General features: G+C 51.3%; 1 protein-coding gene across 1 annotated transcript; it reads right to left on the minus strand.

Moving 5' to 3' along the window:
* Positions 1–4: 4 nt before the first annotated feature.
* On the minus strand, positions 5–14,940 carry LOC135897480 (acetylcholinesterase-1-like). Its single transcript, XM_065426104.2, has 3 exons — positions 14,813–14,940; positions 3,181–4,701; positions 5–408 (listed from the first exon to the last, which is right to left on the minus strand). Exons 1-3 carry the CDS (start codon positions 14,914–14,916, stop codon positions 114–116), a joined length of 1,920 nt encoding a protein of 639 aa, XP_065282176.2. The 5' UTR covers positions 14,917–14,940; the 3' UTR covers positions 5–113.
* Positions 14,941–22,628: the final 7,688 nt, after the last annotated feature.

Genomic DNA, 22,628 nt, shown 5'->3' on the forward strand with positions numbered 1-22,628 from the left:
CGCTCCTCAGATGGGCAATTCATGAACGACGCACAACGTGTTGCAAGCTGATACCTTTTTAACACCCCGAAAGGCGCACAGTGAACACTGGAGGGTTCGAGCGTATGACATATTCATTGGCCTTTGTAAGCATGGGCATGAGTGGTGGCGGCGATCTCACGAGCTCGTGCCGGTATCGCGGCGAGCATGTCCAGTGCCAAGCGGACGACTTCGGTCGTCCAAGCACTGTCGATCGCTCGCCGGCCCGACGTGTCCGGGTTCAAGAGCATCCCGAGGGTCTCATCCAAGGGACAGTCGGGAACGGTGCCATTAAGCGTGAACCCGGAGTGTGCGAGGTCGACGAACGAGTAGTTGGAAGCCTTCGAGAACAGCGGCCAGGGCTTGCCGCCCGCCAGGCTTGGGAGAGACCTGCGGGCCACAATCACCACCGTTAACATTGTCGGCCTAAATAAAAGGGACCCTATAGAAGCCAGTGTGATCAACAATGCACCGATACAAAATTACTCGCAATAAAAGGTAACGCACGAGAGAGAAGTTAGGCAGAGCGCCAACTGTGAACCTGCACTTACTGATCCCGAAGCGTGAACATATCGCCGAGTCGACGTAACGAATGCGCTGCCTTGATTGCACGAACACATTCTTCGACACTCTAATGCCGGAATGCCGTTACACGTCAAGGAAACATTGAACAAGTACTTCACCTTTATTCTGGCTAAGGAGACACCATTTGTGCAAGGAAGCAATGAAATGTTGTGCCATTAAAAGCCTATATGCTTAGAATAGCAATTTCCTGCTTTGTTGAACTATCTACTAATCAAAACTCAGTCCACGTTATCAAAAACGCTACTGTAGGCTACGCGTTAGGTTTGGACGCCTAAATCGAAATCTTGAGGCATCAAACCTAACGTAGGAAGAATGATACGTCGGTCATTACATGAAGGGTTAAACAGGCGTGCTAAAGATCAAGGAACCCTGTATCGCTTCCGATATATTTCTCTGTGTATGAAGTTAGCGCTCTGTCGTGTTTCTTTCTTCCCGTTGGCTGTCTTTTATGGCGCCTAATTTTGTATTTTCCTGTGGAAATCCCCAAAGGAAACCAATGGTCTTCGTTAACAACAGTGGAATAAGGGAAAGCCCTCCTTAGCGCTTTCGTTTGAAGAAGGGCACATCCAACGAAATCTTTATTTTATTCGAAAGAGTCTAAGTGCCTTTTACTCCCCGGGGCAAGAATATTAATGGCACATTTGTAAGGCCGCTTTCTAGCGCTATAGAGAGCTCTCGCAGTGCGGTTCCCATTCGGCTGGTCCCGTCAGGGCGCCGCTCTCCCACTCGAAACCTGGGAGTGCGAACGAGATCACCGCGATCCGCCCGAAACTCGATCACGCGACTATGCAGATTGCACCAGAAGCGGCTAGTAGAAGGTTCAGCTTGGGCGCGGTTTTCCTCGCTCCCATGTGGAGAGGGCTCCAGATCGCTGCAAACCGGGTTGGAGCGTGCTAGGAATTTCATTCGAATAAATGGGTGAAAATGTGTAAGGATTAGTTTTGGTGTTTGAGAACAATGGCGGAGGAGCTGCCAGGGTGGTTCAAAAAAGAGCGACCAGAAATGAACGTGACGTGTAAGCAGGCGTCGTCCAACCCAGGGGCTCAGTTTTCCCGGACACAATGAAGTAAGCAACACAGATATGCTCTGTAGAGTTCATATACAAGTCCTTAGAAACTGACTTTCAACGCCCGGGTTGCGGGAAATGCCGTGGCGGATGGCTTCGGACAAATTTCGGCCGTCAGGGGTTCCAACACGTGCACCTAGCCCTAGCGCTCACTGTATATGAATGTGCATATTGTACTGTAGACTACCCATTCTGCCACTTTTCGAAGTGAAAGAAAGAGACGCTGACGAACTCTGTGATTTGCGCCGAATCGGTTTCAGCTGAGACTGTCCCGGTGTGTATATATATATATATATATATATATATATATATATATATATATATATATATATATATATATATATATATATATATATATACCTTCAGGTAGCCAGCACAACGTCGTTGTCTTCTGTCTTGGATGCGCCCCATAAACAATATATATATATATATATATATATATATATATATATATATATATATATATATTGTTAAACCCATGTGCGTTTATGTGGCGCATCCAAGACAGCAGACAACGACATTGTGCTGGCTACCTGAAGCTCAATAGGCACTCGCCTGATTGAGACCGTCGGGGCTATCTATACCTGGCCTCTGAATAAAGACCTTTCATGGGTGTAAAAATATGTATGCACTGAGGACCAGATCCTCGTGTTACAAAAGGGAACCGCCAGAACTGTAAGCACGTTCCTTATGGTTCAATATTTCGCATAGTGGGCCAACCTTGCTCAGAGTTGAAAGCCGAGACTCCAACCCGCGACCTCGTGCGCACAGCCACAGTAGCCACGAAGAGCCACTGTTAGGCGCACAGCCACGAACAGTGGCCACTGTTCAACTGCGGAACGGAACGTGCGGAGTACTTTCCCAAAACTCTCGTGCGCTGATATTACAAGCAAGTCAGCAAGCATTAACGATCGAAACCTTAATGAAGTCTGAACATCGCGTGTCGGGTCGCACGTGTACCTACAACGCGGTCATCGAAGGTTATTTATTTATTTATTTTTATTTATTTACAATACTGCCAGTCTCATATCGAGACCATAGCAGGTGGGCATATGATTATACATACATTTCATGGTTTATATACCGAATGGTAAGAACATGAAAACATGTAAATGGAAATACATAAAACAGGTTCAATGCACAATTTTACAACACTAATAATATGAATAACAAGAGAAACTCACAGAAATAGTACACTTCAGGTTACATATACGTAAGGATTATTACAATGTTATAAAAACAAAGAAAGAAACAAAGGGGTAAATGGCTGTGCCTCTGAACAGGAGGTCGCTTGCTTAATTTCCGGCTGTGACGGCCGTATTCCAACGCGAGCCAAGCGGAATGCAAAGAAATGAGTGCGTCTAGCTTTGGATGGACGTTAAAGAGCTCGAAGCACTGACCCCGAACCTTCCTCCCGCGACGTGTGGGTTGCGGACGTTAAACCCAACGAACCAGTTGGTAAAGGAACCCCAGATTCATTTGCAGCAAACTTCGTTTCCCAAACCACTCACCCGTCTTTTGCGAAGCTGGACACCATCGTGATCATGCGGTAGGACATCGCCCTGTCTTCGTCAGTAGCCAAGTTCGGGTACATGTACGGGAGCCCAAACAGCATTGGCACATCGTCTCCGTGCGTCGCCCCTTCTCCGGAAAAAACGGAAAAAGAAGGTCTGGGCGTGTACTGCAAGTAGTACACATTCTTTCCCAGGGTGGCCAAGCTTTTCCCGAAGGAAGCAACGGGGCAACGGAACATGGCATCACCGATAACCCGTATCCAACCGCGGTGGTTGGGGGCTTCAAGGTCGTAGCTGCTGTTCAGGAAAGAAATGACGAACTTCACGTCAAAGTCCGACAGGTCCCCGAACAAATAGGGAAAAGTTTGTTTCAGCTCTTGCGCCGTGATCTTTTTTTGCGTACCTGCTATGTGCGGCATGAGCATTTCAAAGAAGGCCTGCCCTTCCTTCGCGGCGTTGGAGATCAGTGTGTCCCGCGCTCGGGCCGCTACGAACCGCCGCTCGAGAGAGTATATATTGCCAGGAAACAGGGGCGCCTCGTAGGATGGCATGAGAAACAGGGAAACACCCTTGGTGGCCTCCAAGATATCCGGCGCGCTCCGGTTTCGGAGGCAGTGCACAGTGTCGGCGACGCGCGCCAACTCGCAGCCGGCGTTGGCGGCCAGGCGCGAGAAGCTCCGTCGCGCGTCGGGTCCCTCGTTCCGGGGCAGCGGAACGTGCGCCGAGCCGCTCATGAGAAACGCCCTGCGGTACGGGCCGTACTGCGACATTATCGGGCTCGCCATGAGCATGGAGGACGCGATGGCGCCGGCGCTCTGACCGGCGATTAGTATGCGGTCGCTGTCACCGCCGAACCGGTGGACGTTGTCGCGAAGCCAGCGGAGCGCCAGAAGCTGGTCGTACAGCCCCATGTTGCCCGCAACTTCACGGCCCGTTCCCGAGTTGAGGAAGCCGAAGGTCGTCACCCGGTAGTTAGGCGTGACGACGAGCACGTCTCCCAAGCCTGCCACGAAGCGGCCGTCGTAGAAGTCGTAGCTGTTGCCTCCGCTCACGAAGGAGCCACCGAAGAGCCAGAAGACGACGGCGCGCTGGTTTTCGCGGCCCAACAGCTCGGTCACGCATTTGCCGGGCACCCAGACGTTGATGTGCAGGCAGTCTTCGGTGGTGTTCGAGGCGTCGATGACGTAATTGCGACTAAAATGCGTGTCCGACTGGGCGCAGGGGGGTCGCTTGTACGTGGCGTTGAACAGGTCGTGCCAGGGCTGGGCGCATCGGGGCTCAGCGAACCGCGCGTCTCCGGTCGTCGGGGCGCCGAACGGGATGCCGTGGAAGGCGACGGAGCTGTACGATGTGCCGTTGATTTTGAACTGAAGCAGGCTTCCCTGGGCGTAACCGTTCGGCGTCCTCGCGATGAGGCAGCCTCTTGGTGCTCTAGTGCCAGGTCTTGAAACCATTGGTACGAGCACAAAGACGGCCAAGGCAGTGATGAGGCAGCCGCTCAGCAAAGCAGCTACTACCCTGAAACAACAAAATTAAATCAGTCGAATGGTATCGAACTATATAAGAATGGCGAGAACACTATCAATGCGTAGTATTAACGCTAAAGAAGCGTCCTAATGCTTTTTGAAACAGTTTTACCTGTAAAAGCAAACAAAACAAATAAAGTCGCAGTTTTGTCTTAGAGGCGAAGCATCGATTGCGATAGCAAATTAATAGACTGCTATACGGAGTAAGGATAGTAGCTTTATCGGTCGTATAAACGTAGCAACAATCGCTTACGAACTAATACCTGTGTCACACGGGCACATTTGGAAGGCCTTCCAGTCGACGGCCTTCGAAACGCCACAACTCTATCGACTCAAAGGAGTTGTCGCGCTGCTACACGGCAGCTTTGAAAGGCCGTTGAGTGGTTCAGGCGTTTCTCACAAAATTATGTGGCGCTGCGGATCTTTATTTTCGTTTTCATGTCACGAAAAGTAAAGCAACATTAAAACCACTTAAAAGCGCTATGGCGGCGGTATGACAGCAGCCGGCAACACATGGAGTAAAGGGAGAGTGTACTAGACAACATGGAGGAAGCAATGAACACTAGCACGTCGCTGTTGTCGAGAGTATGTGCAGTTTGCACACATCAAGTGGCAAAAATACCTTATTGAATAATTAATAACGCTCATATATAGTATTTTTAGACCATTTTGGTTTGATTTGTTCTTTCTAACAGTGAGTACGAGCACACTGTGAACGAGAGGGCATGTTCGCGCTGTTTCCGCTTCCGTTGCCCAAAGACCATCGAGATTTCGATAGAGAGAGAGAGAGAGAGGGCTCTTTATTAGAAAAACAGAGAATTTTGCCGGCGCGTATATAACCGCTGGCATGCTACTCTGTATAGGGATGGGGAATGGGATTAAAAGATTCCAGATATTAGTGGGAGAAAAAAAGGATAAAAATAAATATGAAATGTCCGACTGGACCTGATACTAATTTTTACAGGTGGCATGGCGGGTAAATTTGGGCTTTTGTATAGGAAGGATGCAATTCTTAAAGCTTTCCTATTTGACCAATTTCTGTCAGGTATTTGAACAATAAATCCAAAACCCGTCGCTGTTTTGAAGGGCCGGGCATTGGACCTAAGATGGTCGGTAACGTTAACGGTTCGGGGCAAATCATGTCCATTTGGTGCTCAAAAAATTGTCTCTCGTCGCGGTACGCGGGGCATTCTAGTAATACGTGCTCAATTGTCTCTAAGTTGCGACAGTTATCACAGTATGGGCTAGTGGTAAGTCCTATGCGGTACAGATAATTGTTCGTGTATGCCACGTTCAGTCGAAGACGATGGTACAATGTCTCTAAGTGTCGAGGAAGTGGTCGTGGAATTTTCGGTCTCATTTCTGGGTCAATGTAACGTAGGAAGTTGTCTTGGTGAAGCGGCAGATTCAAGATGCGGTCTTTTTCTTGATAGGCATATTTTTTTGCCATGGTTGAAGCGTCGGCTTTTGTAAAATATGTTCTTCTGAATTTGCGGTATTGGAGTCCATTTCTGGCAGCTTCGTCCGCTCTTTCATTTCCCGAAATGCCGGCATGGCCAGGTATCCACTGAAACTTTATGCAATGCCCAGCAATCTTAGCCCTGTGGTGAAGATATGCAATGTCAAATGCTGCTGGTTGATTATTGCAACGCTTGTGCCTGTTCCACATACTTTGTAGGGCTGCTTTTGAGTCTGTGAAAATCACCCATGTCTTTGGCGGCTGCTGTCGAAGTACATACACAAGGGCCTCCTTAATGCCATATAGCTCCGCTGAAGTAGATGATGTCGCTCGCTCAAGACGAAACGAGAATCGTTGCCCTGTAGAGGGAACAAAAAGTCCGCATGATGAACGATGTGGGGTTGTAGAGCCATCTGTGAAAATGTGCGTTGCGGCTGCGTATTCTTTGTGCATATATTCTAAAGCTATCTGATAAGTCGCTGCTTGAGGCATTTTCTTTTTCGCTCTGATTCCAGGTATGTATGGCACGATTTCCAGTGGGGACAGTGTCCATGGTGAAATGTTTCGCGGCATAATTTGTGACGCCTGAGCAGGAATCGAAATAGATATGCTTCCGACGGCCAGCCCAAAGCTAGATGTAGCACAGGTTCTGGAAATATCCTTTAAAAAGTGAGTCTTCGTATGAATGACGTGGCGGAGGTGTATCCGAAGTGTCTCCTGCGAACAGAGCACTTCCAGAGGCAGGCATCCGGCTTCTGCTACAGTCCCTGAGCGGGACGACCCCTTCGGAAGGCCAAGACATACGTGAAGGCAGTTGTTTCGTGCTGCCTCGAGTTTTCTCTTGCTTGTGGGAGACACTTTGTGCAGGATCGGGAGGTAATATCGTAGTGTTCCGTCGACGTAGGCCTTATGGAGGAGCACCATTGATCGACAGTTGCTGCCCCACTGTGATCCGGCTGAAAATCGGAATACGTGCGACGCCGAGGAAATCTTCTCACTCAATTTTTTCACTTGGGGCGACCATGTGAGGTTCCTATCGATCGTCACTCCAAGAAACCTTTGCGTCTTGACGTATGTAAGGGCGCGACCACCCAACACTAGTGGGTATTTTTCCATACACCTCCGTGTGAAAGCCATGGCAACGCTTTTGTCGGGGGACAATTTCAGACCCCTTGGATTTAGGTAGGCCGATCTATTTGCTAGTGCTCTCTGGAGGCGTTGTTGGGTGGTACTGCGGGAACGCGCCGCACTCCAAATGCAGATGTCGTCCGCATACAGTGTGATTTTGACGCCAGGGGGCAGGTTTCTTTTCAGATGGATGAGGACTAAATTAAATAATACCGGGCTTAACACAGCTCCTTGTGGCACTCCCTTCTCGACGGCATGAAGCGCTGTGGGGCCATCCGGGGTACACATGAAAAGTTGGCGTCCTTGAAGATAGTCTGCAATCCATGCGTAGAGCCGTCCTCCAAGACCAAGAGTTTCCAAAGCGTCAAGTATCGCTGTATGATAGACCGAATCGATAGAGTTGTAAGGTGCTCCGTTGACTCGATAGACTATTGACTCGGCGGCCTTCGAAACCGCCCGTGTAGCAGCTCGAACTTGACCTTTGACTCAACTGGCTATCGGTTGGAAGGCCTTCCAAACGCCCGTGTGACACGGGTATAAATTAACAAGCGTAGTGGCAGCGCGCTCAGGAAGCCTCAACACATCACACTCTATGACCGTAGACAGCAGCTGTAATCTTGAGACGACGACAAGCGCTGACTTCCAGCTGAAGCTTTATTTGGAATAACAAGCATATATAGCCAAGTCACCAAGAGAAAAAACGCCTCCTCGAAAACAAGTTGGTTATATATGCTTGTTATTGAACATAAAAGTTCATTTGGAAGTCAGCGCTTGTCTGCGTCATTCTTTCGGTCCCTTTGTCTATGTACACACTGTAAGTCAACATCCTTGCAATATAATACCAACTAGCCCTCACGCAAACCCTGCTATCTCTAATGTCTGACGGTCTTGAGAATATTTGAACAAAATAAATAAATAAATCAACAAACACAGTAGAAAGTTAGGTGCAACACTACTGCAACTCTCTGCAATAGTTGGCAGAAAGCCTCCGGACCAGTGCGCTAAGAGCTAGGTGGATTTGTACCTTATACAAAATCAATCGTTTCCCGCGCCCTCAGAGAAGCGGTTGAAGTGAAGCTCGAGCCGACATGAGAAGTCGGTGCACCACAAGGAAGAACACGCAACAGATTTCGGAGACAAACGGGCTTCAGCCACGGTGGCGTACCTTGAGGAGAGCAATAGGCAAGTTTTAATGCATAAGGATATGTTCAAAGAAAGTAGCTAGAAAGTCTAAGGCTACTTTCACCGGAAGTCCATCCGTCCGGCTGTAACTAACGTGGTGTAGGATGCGCTCCATATGTAGACAGGTGGTCCTACCATCATATGGGATTGCATACGTTGCATATTGCCACCTGCAGTAGTGGGGACAGTGCAAAAGAAGAGGGAGGAAGGCCAAGATGTAAGAAGTGCGCGTATTAACCCCGCCAGCTCAATAGCCCGGTCCCACCGCCTTTGTTTTTCAGAAGCCAGCTGTCCCCATTGAACGTATCCAGTCCTCTTTGGAGACACGTGACAAACTGGTGGAGATGCTGGGTATTTCTCACTCATGCCGCATACTCCTAGGAGTGGAACCACCAGCCCAGTGCCAATAGAAAGACCCGTCCATCGGGCCAACCGCTGGTCAGGGAACTGCTTCCAGAAGACAACACAGCGATTCCAACCACCTGAACTGGTATGGATAGCGCGATGACCGACCCGGTAGACACTTCGGAACCCACGGGTTCCAAAGTCGTTCCATGGCGACGTATTCGAAGACGTCGAAAATTGTATGGCCGAGTACAATGTCTCTGTTTGCTAGGAGGACGGTTCGCGTATGTGGTTCCAAAACCGTGAGGAGCAACTGATGTCGTGGCATGAGTTCCGCCGTCAGCTACTAAACACCTACACCAGTGCTGATCGCCGCGAACGAGCAGAACGAGCGATCCAGCTTCCCAATGAGAGTGTCACCGCATTCGTCGAAAACGTGACGCGCCTCTTCAGACAAGCAGACACTGGAATGACCGCGGACAAGAAGTTCCGTCACCCGATACGACGAGTGAAGGAGCAGCTCTTCGATGGTCTTGTGCGGAGCCCTCCGAAGACTGTCGCCGAATTTTTGTCTCAGGCTGTAAGTATGGAGAAGATGCTTCATCAGCGATCGAACTTCTACGAGCTCAAGTAAACGCAACATCCACTTCAGTTATTTTCACATTTACCGGAAGCAACAATCACAACCTCCAAGAACTCATCCGCACCGTTGTGCGGGAAGAGATGCAAAAGATTTACGGCGCGTCACAAGCTACGGTGAGCTCCATTGCCAATGTTATAAAAGATGAAATACACCAAGCGCTCCGCTCCAGCTTTCCTCTTGCTAACACTGCGCCTGCACCGACTGAACACCGCCGTGCGACCTACGCAGAAGCCCTGAGACTCCCTGCTTCGTCACCCCCGCTGTTTGTTCACGCCGCTCAGCCGGTTGGACTTTCACCAGCCCAACCGGTGCAATACATCGCAGAACGACGCACGCCTCCAGCGTTTCCGCCTGGCGCTCCTCATGTGATGCTTCAGCCGGAGCAGCCAGTGCATTGCGCAGACGATCGACGCATGACGCACGTCGGATGTTTGACGCACACCGGACCGCTGTCCTCTGTGCTTCCACTGCGGGGAGGCAGATCATTTGTGCCGCCAGTGCCCATACCGACGTCTCGGGTTGCTGGGCTTTTCCGCTTCCTAGTCACCACCCCGACCTGGCCAACGACTCCAAGATATGAACGTTATCTGGCTCAACAGCGCACTTCTTCCTTCTTGGCCTTCCTCCCTCTTCTTTTGCACTGTCCCCATTACTGCAGGTGGCAATACATATATATATATATATATATATATATATATATATATATATATATATATATATATATATATATATATATGCGGCACATGCGGTAACATGCGGTACATGCGGCAACAGAGGCAATGCACTGGGAACTTGCTGTCTTGAGTGACAGCGCAGATAAGGGCGTCATTACTTTTCGAAGCTTGCGGCAAGGTTCTTTCGTAACTACCGAAACGGCGGCGCCTGAGTTGACTAACGCCAGTGTGACGACTCCTTGCACAGATACTTCGATTACGTTCATCCGAAGAGAGCGAGGCCTTGTGTGGTTCGACTGGAACGCAGCAGTTCTCGCCTCTTGAACTGCGGTAGCTAGTTTTCCTGCTTCGATGGGGCCGGATGCCGCCGCATGGGGGAAAGTGAGCAGCGACGAGGAGAAGGCGAGCGACGATCACGGGCAGAAAGAATGACGTTGCTCGTAGACGGCAAGTGCGAGTCATTTGGTGGCGAGAAGGACGAAATCTGGCGAAACGCAGGAGCGGACAGGTTGGTCATTAGCTTGAAGCCATAAGCGACGGCGACAGTGCCATACCACGTGACCAGGGATTCCGCAGAAGAAGCACACGGGGCTATTGTCGGGTATACGCCAGGGTCTCGTGCCAGCTGGTGATCTGGTGGTGTACACTGGAGGGATTGGACGTGGCGGTGCAGCAAACGGTGGTGCTGAAAAAGTCTATGGAGGTGGTCGTGCTGCAACCTCGGCGTAGCTTAGAGGTACAGGCAATGGTGGCACTGCATGAGGGGATTGAATAGCTTCGGACACTTGTTCCTGGAGCATCTGACGCAACGTAGGAGCCATGGACGGCGTAGGCCCTGGGACGTCGTTGAGTAGAGATAGCTGGCATGCGACTTCAGGGCGTAAAAATTCCTTGATTTCGCCGAGGAGATGGTCGTTGTTAGTCACAGCGGCTAAACTTACTATGGAAGTATCGGGGATCGATGAATGTCGAGTGAGTAGACGTTGCCTCCTGAGTTCGTCGTAGCTTTGACAAAGTTCAGTGACTTCGACCACGGTCCGCGGGCTTTTCGAGAGGAGCATTTGGAATGCGTCGTCTTCGATGCCCTTCATTACGTGACGGATCTTGTCAGACTCAGTCATCGATGGATCGACGAGCTTGCAAAGGTCCACAACGTCTTCTATGTACTTGGTGAAGTTTTCACCGGGTTACTGGGAAAGGTTGCGCAAGCGCTCTTCGTCACGGAGCTTCCGCACCTCAAGGCGACCGAAGACTTGCGTAATGCGCGCCTTGAAATCTGGCCAGCTGCTGAGGTCGGATTCGTGATTGTGGTACCACACGCTATCGACACCCGTGAGATAGAAGTTCGCGTAACTGAGCTTCGCAGCATCGTCTCATTTATTGTGGGCACTCACCCGCTCATATATCCAGAGCCAATCTTCTACGTCGTATTCGTCGGAACCGCTGAAGATGGGAGGATCACGTGAACGCACTGAGCCAGGGCAAATCAATGTTGGCGATGCCGGAGGTATTTGGCTCGCGTCGTCAGGCATGATGGCCGGCAGTGTCCGATTACGTAGTTTCAGGGTGGTTGGGGAAGTACTACCCACCACAGCTCCACCAACTATGTAAAGCGGTTTATTGAGCACTAAGAAATGCGCCCGTCTCAGTCGAGCGTCAGACACCGAGAGCGCGTGCCCCTCTTCGTCGGCGGGCCGATGATGATAGTGCGTCCATAGGGCACGCCAGTCTTCTTCGCTACAATATATATATATATATATATATATATGTGTGTGTGTGTGTGTGTGTGTGTGTGTGTGTGTGTGTGTGTGTGTGTGTGTGTGTGTGTGTGTGTGTGTGTGTGTGTGTGTGTGCGTGTGTGTGTGGAGAGAGAGAGTGATGCGAGTGTTTATTAGTCTCGTGCACCCGACCTGCGTCACGGCATCTGACCTTCATCACAAGAAAGGCAAGACAGACTATGGAACTTGTTGGATAGTACGGGAGTATGCTTTGCAGTCTCTTAAAACAAAGAAACTAACAAAAAATAAGACATAATAAGAATCCAATCAAACGTCGCCAAGACGCGTTCACTTGCGTCAGAGACGTATGTGTGCAAGATTAGCGACTGGTAAGAATGCTTACGCAAGTCCCAGTGGGCGGCTTTTGCAGTAGTTTTAACCGCGCGCGTAGACCACCCCGTCTGTTAAATCGGCGAAATTATGTTTGTCTCCGCGAGGGAGGCGACCGCCGGAGGAAGAATCCGCCTGGAGGTGGAAAAGAGAATTACCGCGTTCGCATCCTTTCCATGTCTGCTTCGACGCCGCGGTGCTCATTGTGCATTTTCGGGGCGTCTCTTCTTTGCATGTGTAGCGGTATGCGCGTTCCCTGTGGCACGCCACAGGCGTCCCACCGTCGAGATCGACCGCATTCGCGCCCTTTCCGTTTGTGCTTCGACGCCGCAATCCATGTTGGCAGCGTCCATACGCTTGCGCGTTACCCGCGTTCATGAAGTGAAACGTCACGGTAACTTTTTATTCAGTGGTCATAGCCTCGAGCGATCACCTTCTGTGATACTGTTACTTTTGCAAAGATTCGCACGACTCGGCTACGGACACAATGAAAGTAGCCGGCCCAAAGCACTCCTGGCACGGTGCGAAGATAGCGAGCTTGGAACGCCCAGAAAAAAGGCGACTCAAAAGCAGCGGACATCAAAGACAGGCAAGGAATTCTGGTTTTTACAACGCAGCTGTCTATGGCTAGGATCTGGTACATCGCGTCCGATTTTTCATGAGTTTGTCATACGTTTTCAACATTTTATGCGAAGGATATTACTAGAGCTTAACCCAGCTCCTCAGGCGCGGCGGTGTCGCCTTCAATACCACGTGACACCGTGACGTCACGACAGAGGAGAAACGGAGCTCCAACTCGCGCCGTCGCTCGCGGCGTCGCCTTCAAGGCTGACCACGTGACACCATGACGTTACGACAGAGGAGAAACGGGGCTCCAACTCGCGCCATCGCTCGCGGCGTCGCGGCGGTATATAAGCAGCTGCGCTTGCCTCTGCTAGACACTCACGAGGTGAGATGCCTCCTGGAGACAAAGCTGCTCGTTGGAATGAGAAGCGAAGGTTGCGGCGTGCTACAGAGACTGATTTTCTAGGTGGCTTTGCTACGGCGCAGCGACTACGCGCCCCGCGTCGGACGCGGTGAGTGTCGAGCAACGCAGCGTTCGGCACGACAGCGAAATGTGCACCTGAGCAAGCGCCGCACGCCTGAGCCGACGCCGACGACACCGGCTTTTCTGCGACACGAGCTCCTTAACGCTGTCGCGTTAAAATAAAGGCTAGTATGCTTCGCATCCTGGGCTTAACCTTAGCTAAGCCACAGCCATTTTTTTTCATACGTGGGCCCGAATATAGTGGAATAGCGGGCTGATCCGCGGCAGAGGTAAAGCAGGCGTTAAAGGGGCTGGCTGTGAATTTTCATGGTACCCATTTTTTTTTTACTACGAAGGAAAGTTTATCGGTGCGAGTGTATAATCGTGAGGTGCTAACGCGGAAAACGCCGTGTAACATTTTTTATCAAATTTTTTTTTATCTGCAGTGGGGATGCAGTCGTCCACTGGAAGCATAGTGAAAACGGCGATAGGCGAGCGCGATAGCGATTATACGCCGGCATTAGTGGCAGGCAAACGACAAGTGCGGCCGTGCTGTAACAAAGTATGATTTTGTTTATCAGGTCCGCGTTCCTGCTGTTTTTGTTTTCCGAATTCTTAAATAATTTCTGCGGCGATTCCTACATGTTTTGGTGGTTTCCTGTCCAAGTGCTTTGGTATTTAAGCACTCCAAATGAAACCAATCGGATCGAAAGCGAAACGCGCCTTTACGCGTGACAAGGAGTTCAGCGTGTCGCCGTAGCCGAAGCATAGAATGATGCGCGAGTGTCTATTAATATACGAACTGGTGTTTTAAGGAATAATTATACTGCACCTAATAGCAGTCGACTTACGTACAGTAATCTCATACAATACATCCGAACTATCAAGATTTCACCACCAGGTCTCGCCGCTTACTGGTTTTGGTGACTTTTTTTGCCAAATTTTAGGTACAATTCTTGCTTAAATCGCGAACAGGGTGCTGGAATGGATCGCTATAACTCATGGTCGTTTATTTACATCAACGTCTCACATTACGGCCAGTTGCCAGTCCGTTTAAGTACTACCCATATATACGTGCGCCAATCCCGAAGATAGTGAAATGCCGGGCCGACCCGCGGCGGAGGTGAAGTTCGCCGTTAAGGGGTACACATGCACAGCTAAGCTGGTCATCCTTTTTCACATTCTTTTTCAGAGACAAGATTACGGTGAGAGCGCGAGTTAACATGTTTCACCTTGCACGCCATGTTTCCCTCGTCCCGTCAGAGCCAGAGCGCACAGACCCGTACCGCCATCCGTCAAACACGGTGCCTAGCTGCTAGATAAAAGCACGAAACCTCGCGATCACCCGTAGTAAAGCCCGCCGTACTCTGCAGATGCCGTCGTCCCAAGCCCCTCGTTGAATCACGAAAACAAGCCTGCACACAACTAGGGGCCGAATACGTCAACTGTGAGAGACAGCGGGGGCGGGAAGCTTTCAGCTACAAGACGCTGATTTCACATAATGCGTATGCTTATAGTCTGGAATCGTGAGCCTCACCAACAGCCGCATCGCTTGCTTGAGGAACGTGGCCGCCGAGAGACTCCGTCGTGTATATTCTGCCCTTGAGAAACAGTCGCTTTTTCCGTCGGAACGGCAGCCATCTCTGGTCCTCCACTTCTTCTTCCTCTTCCTCTGCCTGTTGATGTTGATCACTTCAAACAAGGCACACACCCGCGTTTTTAATATGCCTCACAACGACAGATGAAATGGCTAGCTACATACTGTAGCGAACAAAACCACACATGGTGGTTTCGGGAGAAAAACAAATGTTACCTACGTTTCCAAGCTGTCGGCTACAGTTTTAAAGCGAAGCCTTCCTTGCGAACCCTCCGGGATTTTGCTAACCGTGGCTGCTGGGTACTGCTAATGTCTTACCTAGCAGCGCACAGTTAACAAAAAGAACATTTGAATTATGTGCCAGATGTTGGGGACCGAAGGTAGTTTCCCCAGCATTAAGTCACAAGCCGCAGTATTTTTTTTCTTTTATTACAGGGAAGCAAGACATTAGCGCTTACACTAAACCCACCAGAAGTGAATTATCAGTAGAAGTTAAACACAAATCAAACAAGTAAAATCAGTCAGGGAATCCAGCCAGTTCTTTGATATGATCGCCGCTTCTGTCACATTGCGCAGCGAGCGTGTGCCTAAGCACAGGCTTTTTTTACATGCCTACCTACGCCCTAAGGCATTGTTGTGGAGCAGAAGTAGACAAACATAAGATACAAAGCAAAACAACATTACAACTAGCAAAAGAAAACGCACACACATGAGCTACGCATTAGGAGAAATCCAGAATAATGCAAGAGGGGGCAAATAAATATAGACAGAATGCTTAATGCCATTGCAGTGGACATTGCAGTCGCCGCTGCTCCAGCCGAGGCCGAAGCCTCCGCGACGCCATCAGCAGAGCCGGACTGGTGATCTTGAAAAGCGGAGGACCCACCTATGTCCGCCGAGGGGTGAACTCAGCCATCGATCTCTCCCTCACCACAGAACAGTGCTCCTAATAATGGGACACAACTCCGGACACTTGGGGTTCGGACCACTTCCCCATTCTGATCACCGCTGTACATGGAAGGAAGCCAAAGACCAGAACTTTCCTCGTCATAGACTGGTCTCTGTTTAGGAAGCATTGCAGTGAGGCGGCCGATCGCTGTGACTTTCTAGATGCCATCGCGGAGTGCGCCCAGGCGGCTACCATTCAGTGCTCTGCGCCACCGGACACCCCTGCCCCGGATCTCCGCCTACTCAATCTCCGCGCCTCCAGGCACCGCACGGAGCGCAGAGCAATTCGGACAGGGAAGGCAGAGCACTGGACTGAATACAGACGGGTGGATGCTTGCTGTAGAAGACAGGCCCGGCGCAGAAGGAATCAGAGCTTGGTGAGCCTGTGCTCCAGCATCAAGGACCGTTCAAGGGGCCCCCTTGCCTGGCGACTACTCAAGTCACTCAGCGGCAAGAGGACGAGCCGTCAACCCATCCTCGCTGTGGCCATCTCGCTAGGAATCAGCGAAGAGGCCCTTGCGGAACTTCTGGCGGACCGGTTCACCCCTTCCGTGCCACAGAGTGCAGCAATCTTACCGGTCGGACACCCCAAGTGAGCCCAGCTGCCCACCTGTCTACACAGCATCCACCCTGCTTGGATGTCCAGCCAGGTCGCTGCCCTCTGCCGAGAGCCACTTGCCCTGCACGAGCTCCAGGCGGCTCTGAGGAGAGGTAAAAGCCGCAGCGCACCAGGAGCAGACGGTGTAACGCCACAGATGCTCCGTAACCTGGGCACCAGCGAGCAACAGCGCCTGCTCGAGTGCTTCAGTGAGATCTGGCAGTCAGGGCAGGTGCCAGCGGCATGGCGCACAGCCATTGTGGCACCCATCCTTAAAGTCAGAAAACCGGCTAGGGAACTGTCATCCTATCGACCAGTCTCTCTCACCTCCGCTGCCTGCAAGGTGATGGAGGCCATGGCCCTGGCACGACTGGACTGGGTGGCCCGTGCTCGCGGCTTCCTGGCAGACCAACAGAAGGGCTTCCGGCGGCGGTGGTGCACTGCGGACTCCATCGCTGACAGGGTGTGCACCCGGGAGGACGCCAAGGCCGGCGGGGACCTTGTGATGCTCTTGCTGTTCGACGTACAGGGTGCCTTCGACAGCATCCCTCACGCAGTTGTCCAGCAGGGTCTGGACCTCCTCGGCATCTGCGGCAACCTGTGGGAGTTCCTCTCGTCGTTCCTGCACAACCGCACCCTCAGGGTAGGTGTGGGTCAATCGAAGAGCACCCCCCGTCCAGTCGCTGCAGGCGTGCCACAGGGGTCAGTGGTGAGCCCCTTCCTTTTCAACCTGGCCATGGCACGGTTGCCTTCTGCCCTGCCAATCGACCATCACTTCCCCGTGCAGTCCTCAATATACGCGGACGACATCGCCCTATGCGTGCGGGGACCACCGCAACACACCCGCAAGGCACGTGCAGCCCTACAGAGAGCCCTGGACACTGCGGCTGCCTACTTGTGCAGCATCGGCTTACCATCTCGGCAAGGAAGACCGAGGCCTTGCTACTGCACCCCAGAGCATCAGCCCACCGCTCCGCTGGCCGGCTGCGGTTGGAGGGCGTCCAGATCCCATGGAACAAGGCAGTCACCTACCTAGGGCTGTGCATTGACCATCGGCTGAACTGGCTGCCGGCTACCAAGGCCCTGTGCGCCCAGGCGCTTCGGGTCCGCAAGGCTATCTCACAGCTCCTTGCCCGTGGACAGGGCTGTCCCACCAGGTGGGCCCTGCAGCTATTTGAAGCTGCAGTCACTTCACGGCTACTGTATGCCCTCCCTCTTGTGGCGCTGCCCCCACCCCGTCTGCGGAAACTGGAGCTACAGCATCGATCAGCAATACGGCTCTGTCTTGGCGTTCCCCGAACCTCACAAGTGGCCGCCACTTTGGCTGAGGCAGGTGCCTTGCCCCTGTCATTACTCTTCCTACAACAGGGGCTACGACACATTGATGGCCTACACCATGCCGCAGATGGTCAAGCACTCCTGATCCGCCTACGCTCCCGGCCAGCATCACACATGGGACGGCTGTGTGGCCTTTATAAGGAAATCATAGGGGACACGCCTGCAAACGCTGTACAGCCTCGCCCACCACATCGACCACCAATCCCTATCTCGACGGAGCTGCCAGGTGTCTCGAAGAACCGTTCCCCAACATGTGCCCTACAGCAGACATCAGTCTCTCTCCTTCAAAAGAGACTTGGGGACCATCTTCACATCTTCGTCGATGGATCCGTGATACCGGAGACTGGCTCATCCACAGCAGCTTGCGTTGCACCAGCCCTACGAAAGAGCAAGCTGTGCCGTTTCCCGGGGCACGCAAGTTCTACCGCAGCAGAGTTAGCAGGACTCCACCTTGCTATGGACCTACTTGCAGAGGAGCTACCAGCGACCCCGGCAGCCATCTTCTGCGACTCCAAGGCGGCGATGTTCTGCCTGCAGAACCCTGACAGGGCTAGCCTTGGGATAGCGCTACTCTCCTCAAGACTGACGGCCCTTCCGGACGCAAGATGCTCAGTATCTCTGCATTGGCTGCCGGCACACATGCGGATCCCGGGCAATGAAGAGGCGGACACTCTGGCAAAAAGTGCCCACCACTCAAGCGTCCCCCTCAGCCCTGCTGTAACGGCCGCAGACTTTTCGAGGCACAGGCTGCGCCGGCACATCATCGCCTGCCACCCGGACAAACGGGTATCCCTGGGCCGGCCTCCACGGCCTCTTCCACAGCACGGCCTCCTACGAAGGGATGCCTCGTTGCTGCTCCGACTGCGAGTTGGCTGCTACTGGACGGCAGCCCGCCGGCACCGCCTTGGGAAAGCCACCTCGCCAGCCTGTGCCTCCTGTGGTGAACCAGAAACTCTGGAGCACCTCCTGCTGGCCTGCCCTGCTCACCTGCAGCACGGCGGTCGACTTCTGCAAGCGTTCCAGCGCCTGGGGCTCCCATGTTCACGACAGGAAGGTATCCTCTTCCCCTGTCGTAATCAGCTTCCAGCCTTCCTAAGTGTCGTCGAGTACCTCGACTCGTCGGGGCTCTCGGCGAGACTATAGGACATTTCTACAAAGACGGATGGCCCAACGGCCATCCCACCACCTCGGGCTTCCTGATCGGCCACTACTTCGCTTCCATCTCTACGACCCTCTACCTTTCTCCCTCCTACCCTCTCTCTCTTTTAATCCCATCCCCTCCACCCTGCTGGCGCTGAGCCGTGCTCCCGCATGAGTTGCAGAAAATAGCGCTAGCCTTTTCTCCTTCCCCTCAAGAACCACTTCTCTCACTACAAACACTCAATCTGCCCAGCTACAAATCATGTTGAGATTAGAGAGTTTTAGAATAGGGGCCCCGAACGTTTTGGGGCCCCAAAGAAATAGCGTCGAAGCCACTGCGCATGCGCGAAACGCAAACTGAGTTTGGGTTTTGCGTCGGGCACGCTATTTCGCCGATTTAGCGGGAGCCCCGAAAGTTGCCCCAAAAGATTTGCCTAAACAAACATGGCGCCACCGGTCGAAGCGACGGCTTTAGCCTAGCACCAAACTGAGTTCGACTCGTGGTAACGCGTGAAGTTCGCAAGCTAGGAGAAGTGACTGCGGTTATCGCTTTCTCTCACCTAGCGTGTGTTATGAAGATTGATTCATTAGACACCGCTGATTCCGAATTCGATTGTGGACTTTATGGCTCGTAGGCCAACATGGGTTAGCTTGGCTGGTAGAGCCACGTAAAGTTGGTTACTCAAAACTAAGCGCAACTAATTGTTTGCTGCTTACAGAATAACCTCTAAATTGTAATTAAACGCGAAAACACGAAAGGGCAAAGTTAATATTCTTATCATAAAATGGTATATTTTATTTAATTATTTCTAATAGCTTATCTATGACGCCGTAGTGGCGCTGTCAGCGCAAGACGCTATCAGCAAACGCAAAGCCCTTTTCTAAAACTCTACACTCCTGCGTGCCCCAACGCTAACACCCGCAAAGCTCTTTGGGGCCCCAAATTATTGGGGCCCCTATTCTAAAACTCTCTATTGTGTGCACAGTGCAGCCGCAAACATATCTTAAGGCACGCAGAAGTATCAGGCAGGCTGTTCTAGTGTGCACTCGTACGTGGAAAGAATGACACTTGAAATATAGATGAATATTCTCAATATTTCTCCTGCTGTCCTTTCTTCTAACTATCTACGCGGAAGGCTGAAGGTACTGATGGTGATCAGCAGCTACCTCTCCTCAATCTGCTTTAAGAACGAGCACCCAAAGAAGGTGTGACGAAGTTGAAGAGTGCCTATGGCACATAGCGCTTTAAACTTTTAACTTTAATAACATAACCATAGTAATTAGTCACAGAGCGTATAAAACGATAGTGTTAACTAAATTATCGTGTTTTACGTGCCAAAACCACGATCTGATTATGAGGCACGCCATAATGGGGTACTTCGGAAATTTTGACCACCTGGGGTTCTTTAATGGGCACCTAAATCTAAGTACACGGGTGTTTTCGCATTTCACCCCCGGCTAAATGCGGCCGCTGAGGCCGGCATGCGATCCCGCGACCTAGAGCGATATTGTATTGCCTGTAATTTATTGACAAGAACTTAAAAAAAATTAAATTATGGGGTTTTACTTGCCGAAACCACTTTCTGATTATGAGGCACGCCGTAGTGGAGGACTCCGGAAATTTCGGCTACCTGGGGTTCTTTAACGTGCACCAAACTCTAAGCACACGGGTGTTTTCGAATTCCGCCTCCATCGGTATGCGGCCGCCGTGGCCGGGATTCGATCCCGCGACCTCGTGCTCAGCAGCGCAGCACCATAGCCACTGAGCAACCACGGCGGGTGATAAGAACTTCGGCGTTCGGGTTCCAGGCCAGAGAAGCATATTCGAGTATCGAAAGCTCGTTAAAAAATATTGCTTTTGTTTCACGTCAAGTGAAGCTTTCTTAAAATGTATTTTAATGATCTTCAGGACACGCTCAGGTTTTAATGTGATGTACTCCACATGTTTGTCCATGTAACACCAGACAAAATAGAAAAAAATGCTGGCTCTCCCGTAATCGAGACTAGATGCTTTGCTGTTCTTGCTGTTTTATATGCAGTGCTTATCTGTTCATTCTTTTTCTTTTTTTTTCTTTGACATCTGTCTGTACATATGTAAATTTCATCGTTTTGGGCCAATGTTTATACTCTTCTGTTTATGCATCGATATCTCTACCGATTGTATCTTGTGATGAACTGTACCATACGCCCCTGTCCCGCTATGCCTCTTCGTAGGCCTGTGAGGTCTTTCTAAATAAAAAGAAAAGATGTAAGCATGCAATGGCTACCGGCAAAACAGATTGGTCGCGGATGGTACTAGGCAGTGCATGTTCGCAACGGCACACCCCGCCACACCGCACCGCCCCGCACCGCACCACGCCATACTGTTCGCTGGGTCATGTGGACGCAATAGTTTACTGCCACAGAAGGAACCTTATTGCAAATCTCGTGTAGGGAAAACAGCCTTCCGCGGCGCGCCGTATATACGCTACTGGCTTGTATGCTGCTGGACGCTTCTGACGCTGCCGGCGCGCTGGATGCTCCGCGTAACTAAAGGACTGTTGGAGTTTAAAAGAGCACAGGCAACCCTGTCTCAGCGCGAAAAGATGATAGTCAAGCGTATAGTGCCCTGCATCTTCATTTTGAACCTCGCCCTAATGTAAATGTCAAACAAAACTTCCGCGTACTAGAAGTTAAGGCCCAAACAATGAAACGTTCCTTTCCTTCGAGCGCTTCCTAACCTTACGTGAGGCCTCCTTACAGCGAAGGACCGATGGAGGAAGCAAGCATACTCTGAAAGCTCCCTTCACCCGTCCTCACGTAAGGAGCGCTTGCCGCCTTGCCTGCGTTCGAGATTATCTCTTAAAAGCTTTAGGCGAACACCAGAACACCAGTATTCAATAAAAAAGGTTGTATCGTCACACAATTTTAAGTTGATGAGCTAATATAGAGAAGCGTGGACGCTTTTTTCTAGTTTTGTTTACTAAACCTAAAGAAGTAGCGCATTACAGTGCAAAACTTGATGTGCTCCAGCAACGCTGGCACGCCGGCGCCGTGCAACGCCTAGCAACGCCTAGCAACACGGAGGAAGGAAACTAAGGAGAGGCCCTGACGTCACTCTTTGTGAAGCAAAAGTGAAGCCGGAAGTTGGCGTTGCTCTTGGCGATGCTCCGCCTTTTGTGCCACCCTCCTCTCTTGTTTACATCTTTCGCGAAACCAAGCCGCGCTGCGCGTGGTTTCGCGCGCTCGCGCAACATCCGGCAGAGCACGGTGCAGGTAACACAGCTCAACAAGACACGGTGACTAACGCAAACCCGCCTACACAGCGCCTTTGCCACGGCACGAAACCTACCAGAGCAACACGTGTGAGCGCTCAAAAAATCAGAACAACGCCGCCATTGTGGCCCAAAAGGCGTGGCCATGCAGCAAAAAAATAAAAAAGCAGCAAAAAAATGAGAACCTATACGTCATTTCCGCCACACTTTTCTCCTAGCGCGCGGAGGGGGTAGGGCCTCTCCTTAGTTTCCTTCCTCCGTGCCTAGCAACGCTTTCATGCCGCACGCGTGACTGAAACGAACGTACCTGGCAAAACGTACCGTGGGGCTCTATTCTGGACACGCATGGCGGCTGCACGGCCGCCATTATCCGCCATGTTTACTCTCTGATTGGCTGTCGAGAGGTCACGTGTTTTGAAATTTGTGCCGGGAAGCGGAAGTATTGCAAAATGCAATTTTGCGTTTTCATCAAGATGAC

The sequence above is a fragment of the Dermacentor albipictus genome, chromosome 9 (genome assembly GCF_038994185.2).
Source record: "Dermacentor albipictus isolate Rhodes 1998 colony chromosome 9, USDA_Dalb.pri_finalv2, whole genome shotgun sequence".
Lineage (NCBI taxonomy): Eukaryota > Metazoa > Arthropoda > Arachnida > Ixodida > Ixodidae > Dermacentor > Dermacentor albipictus.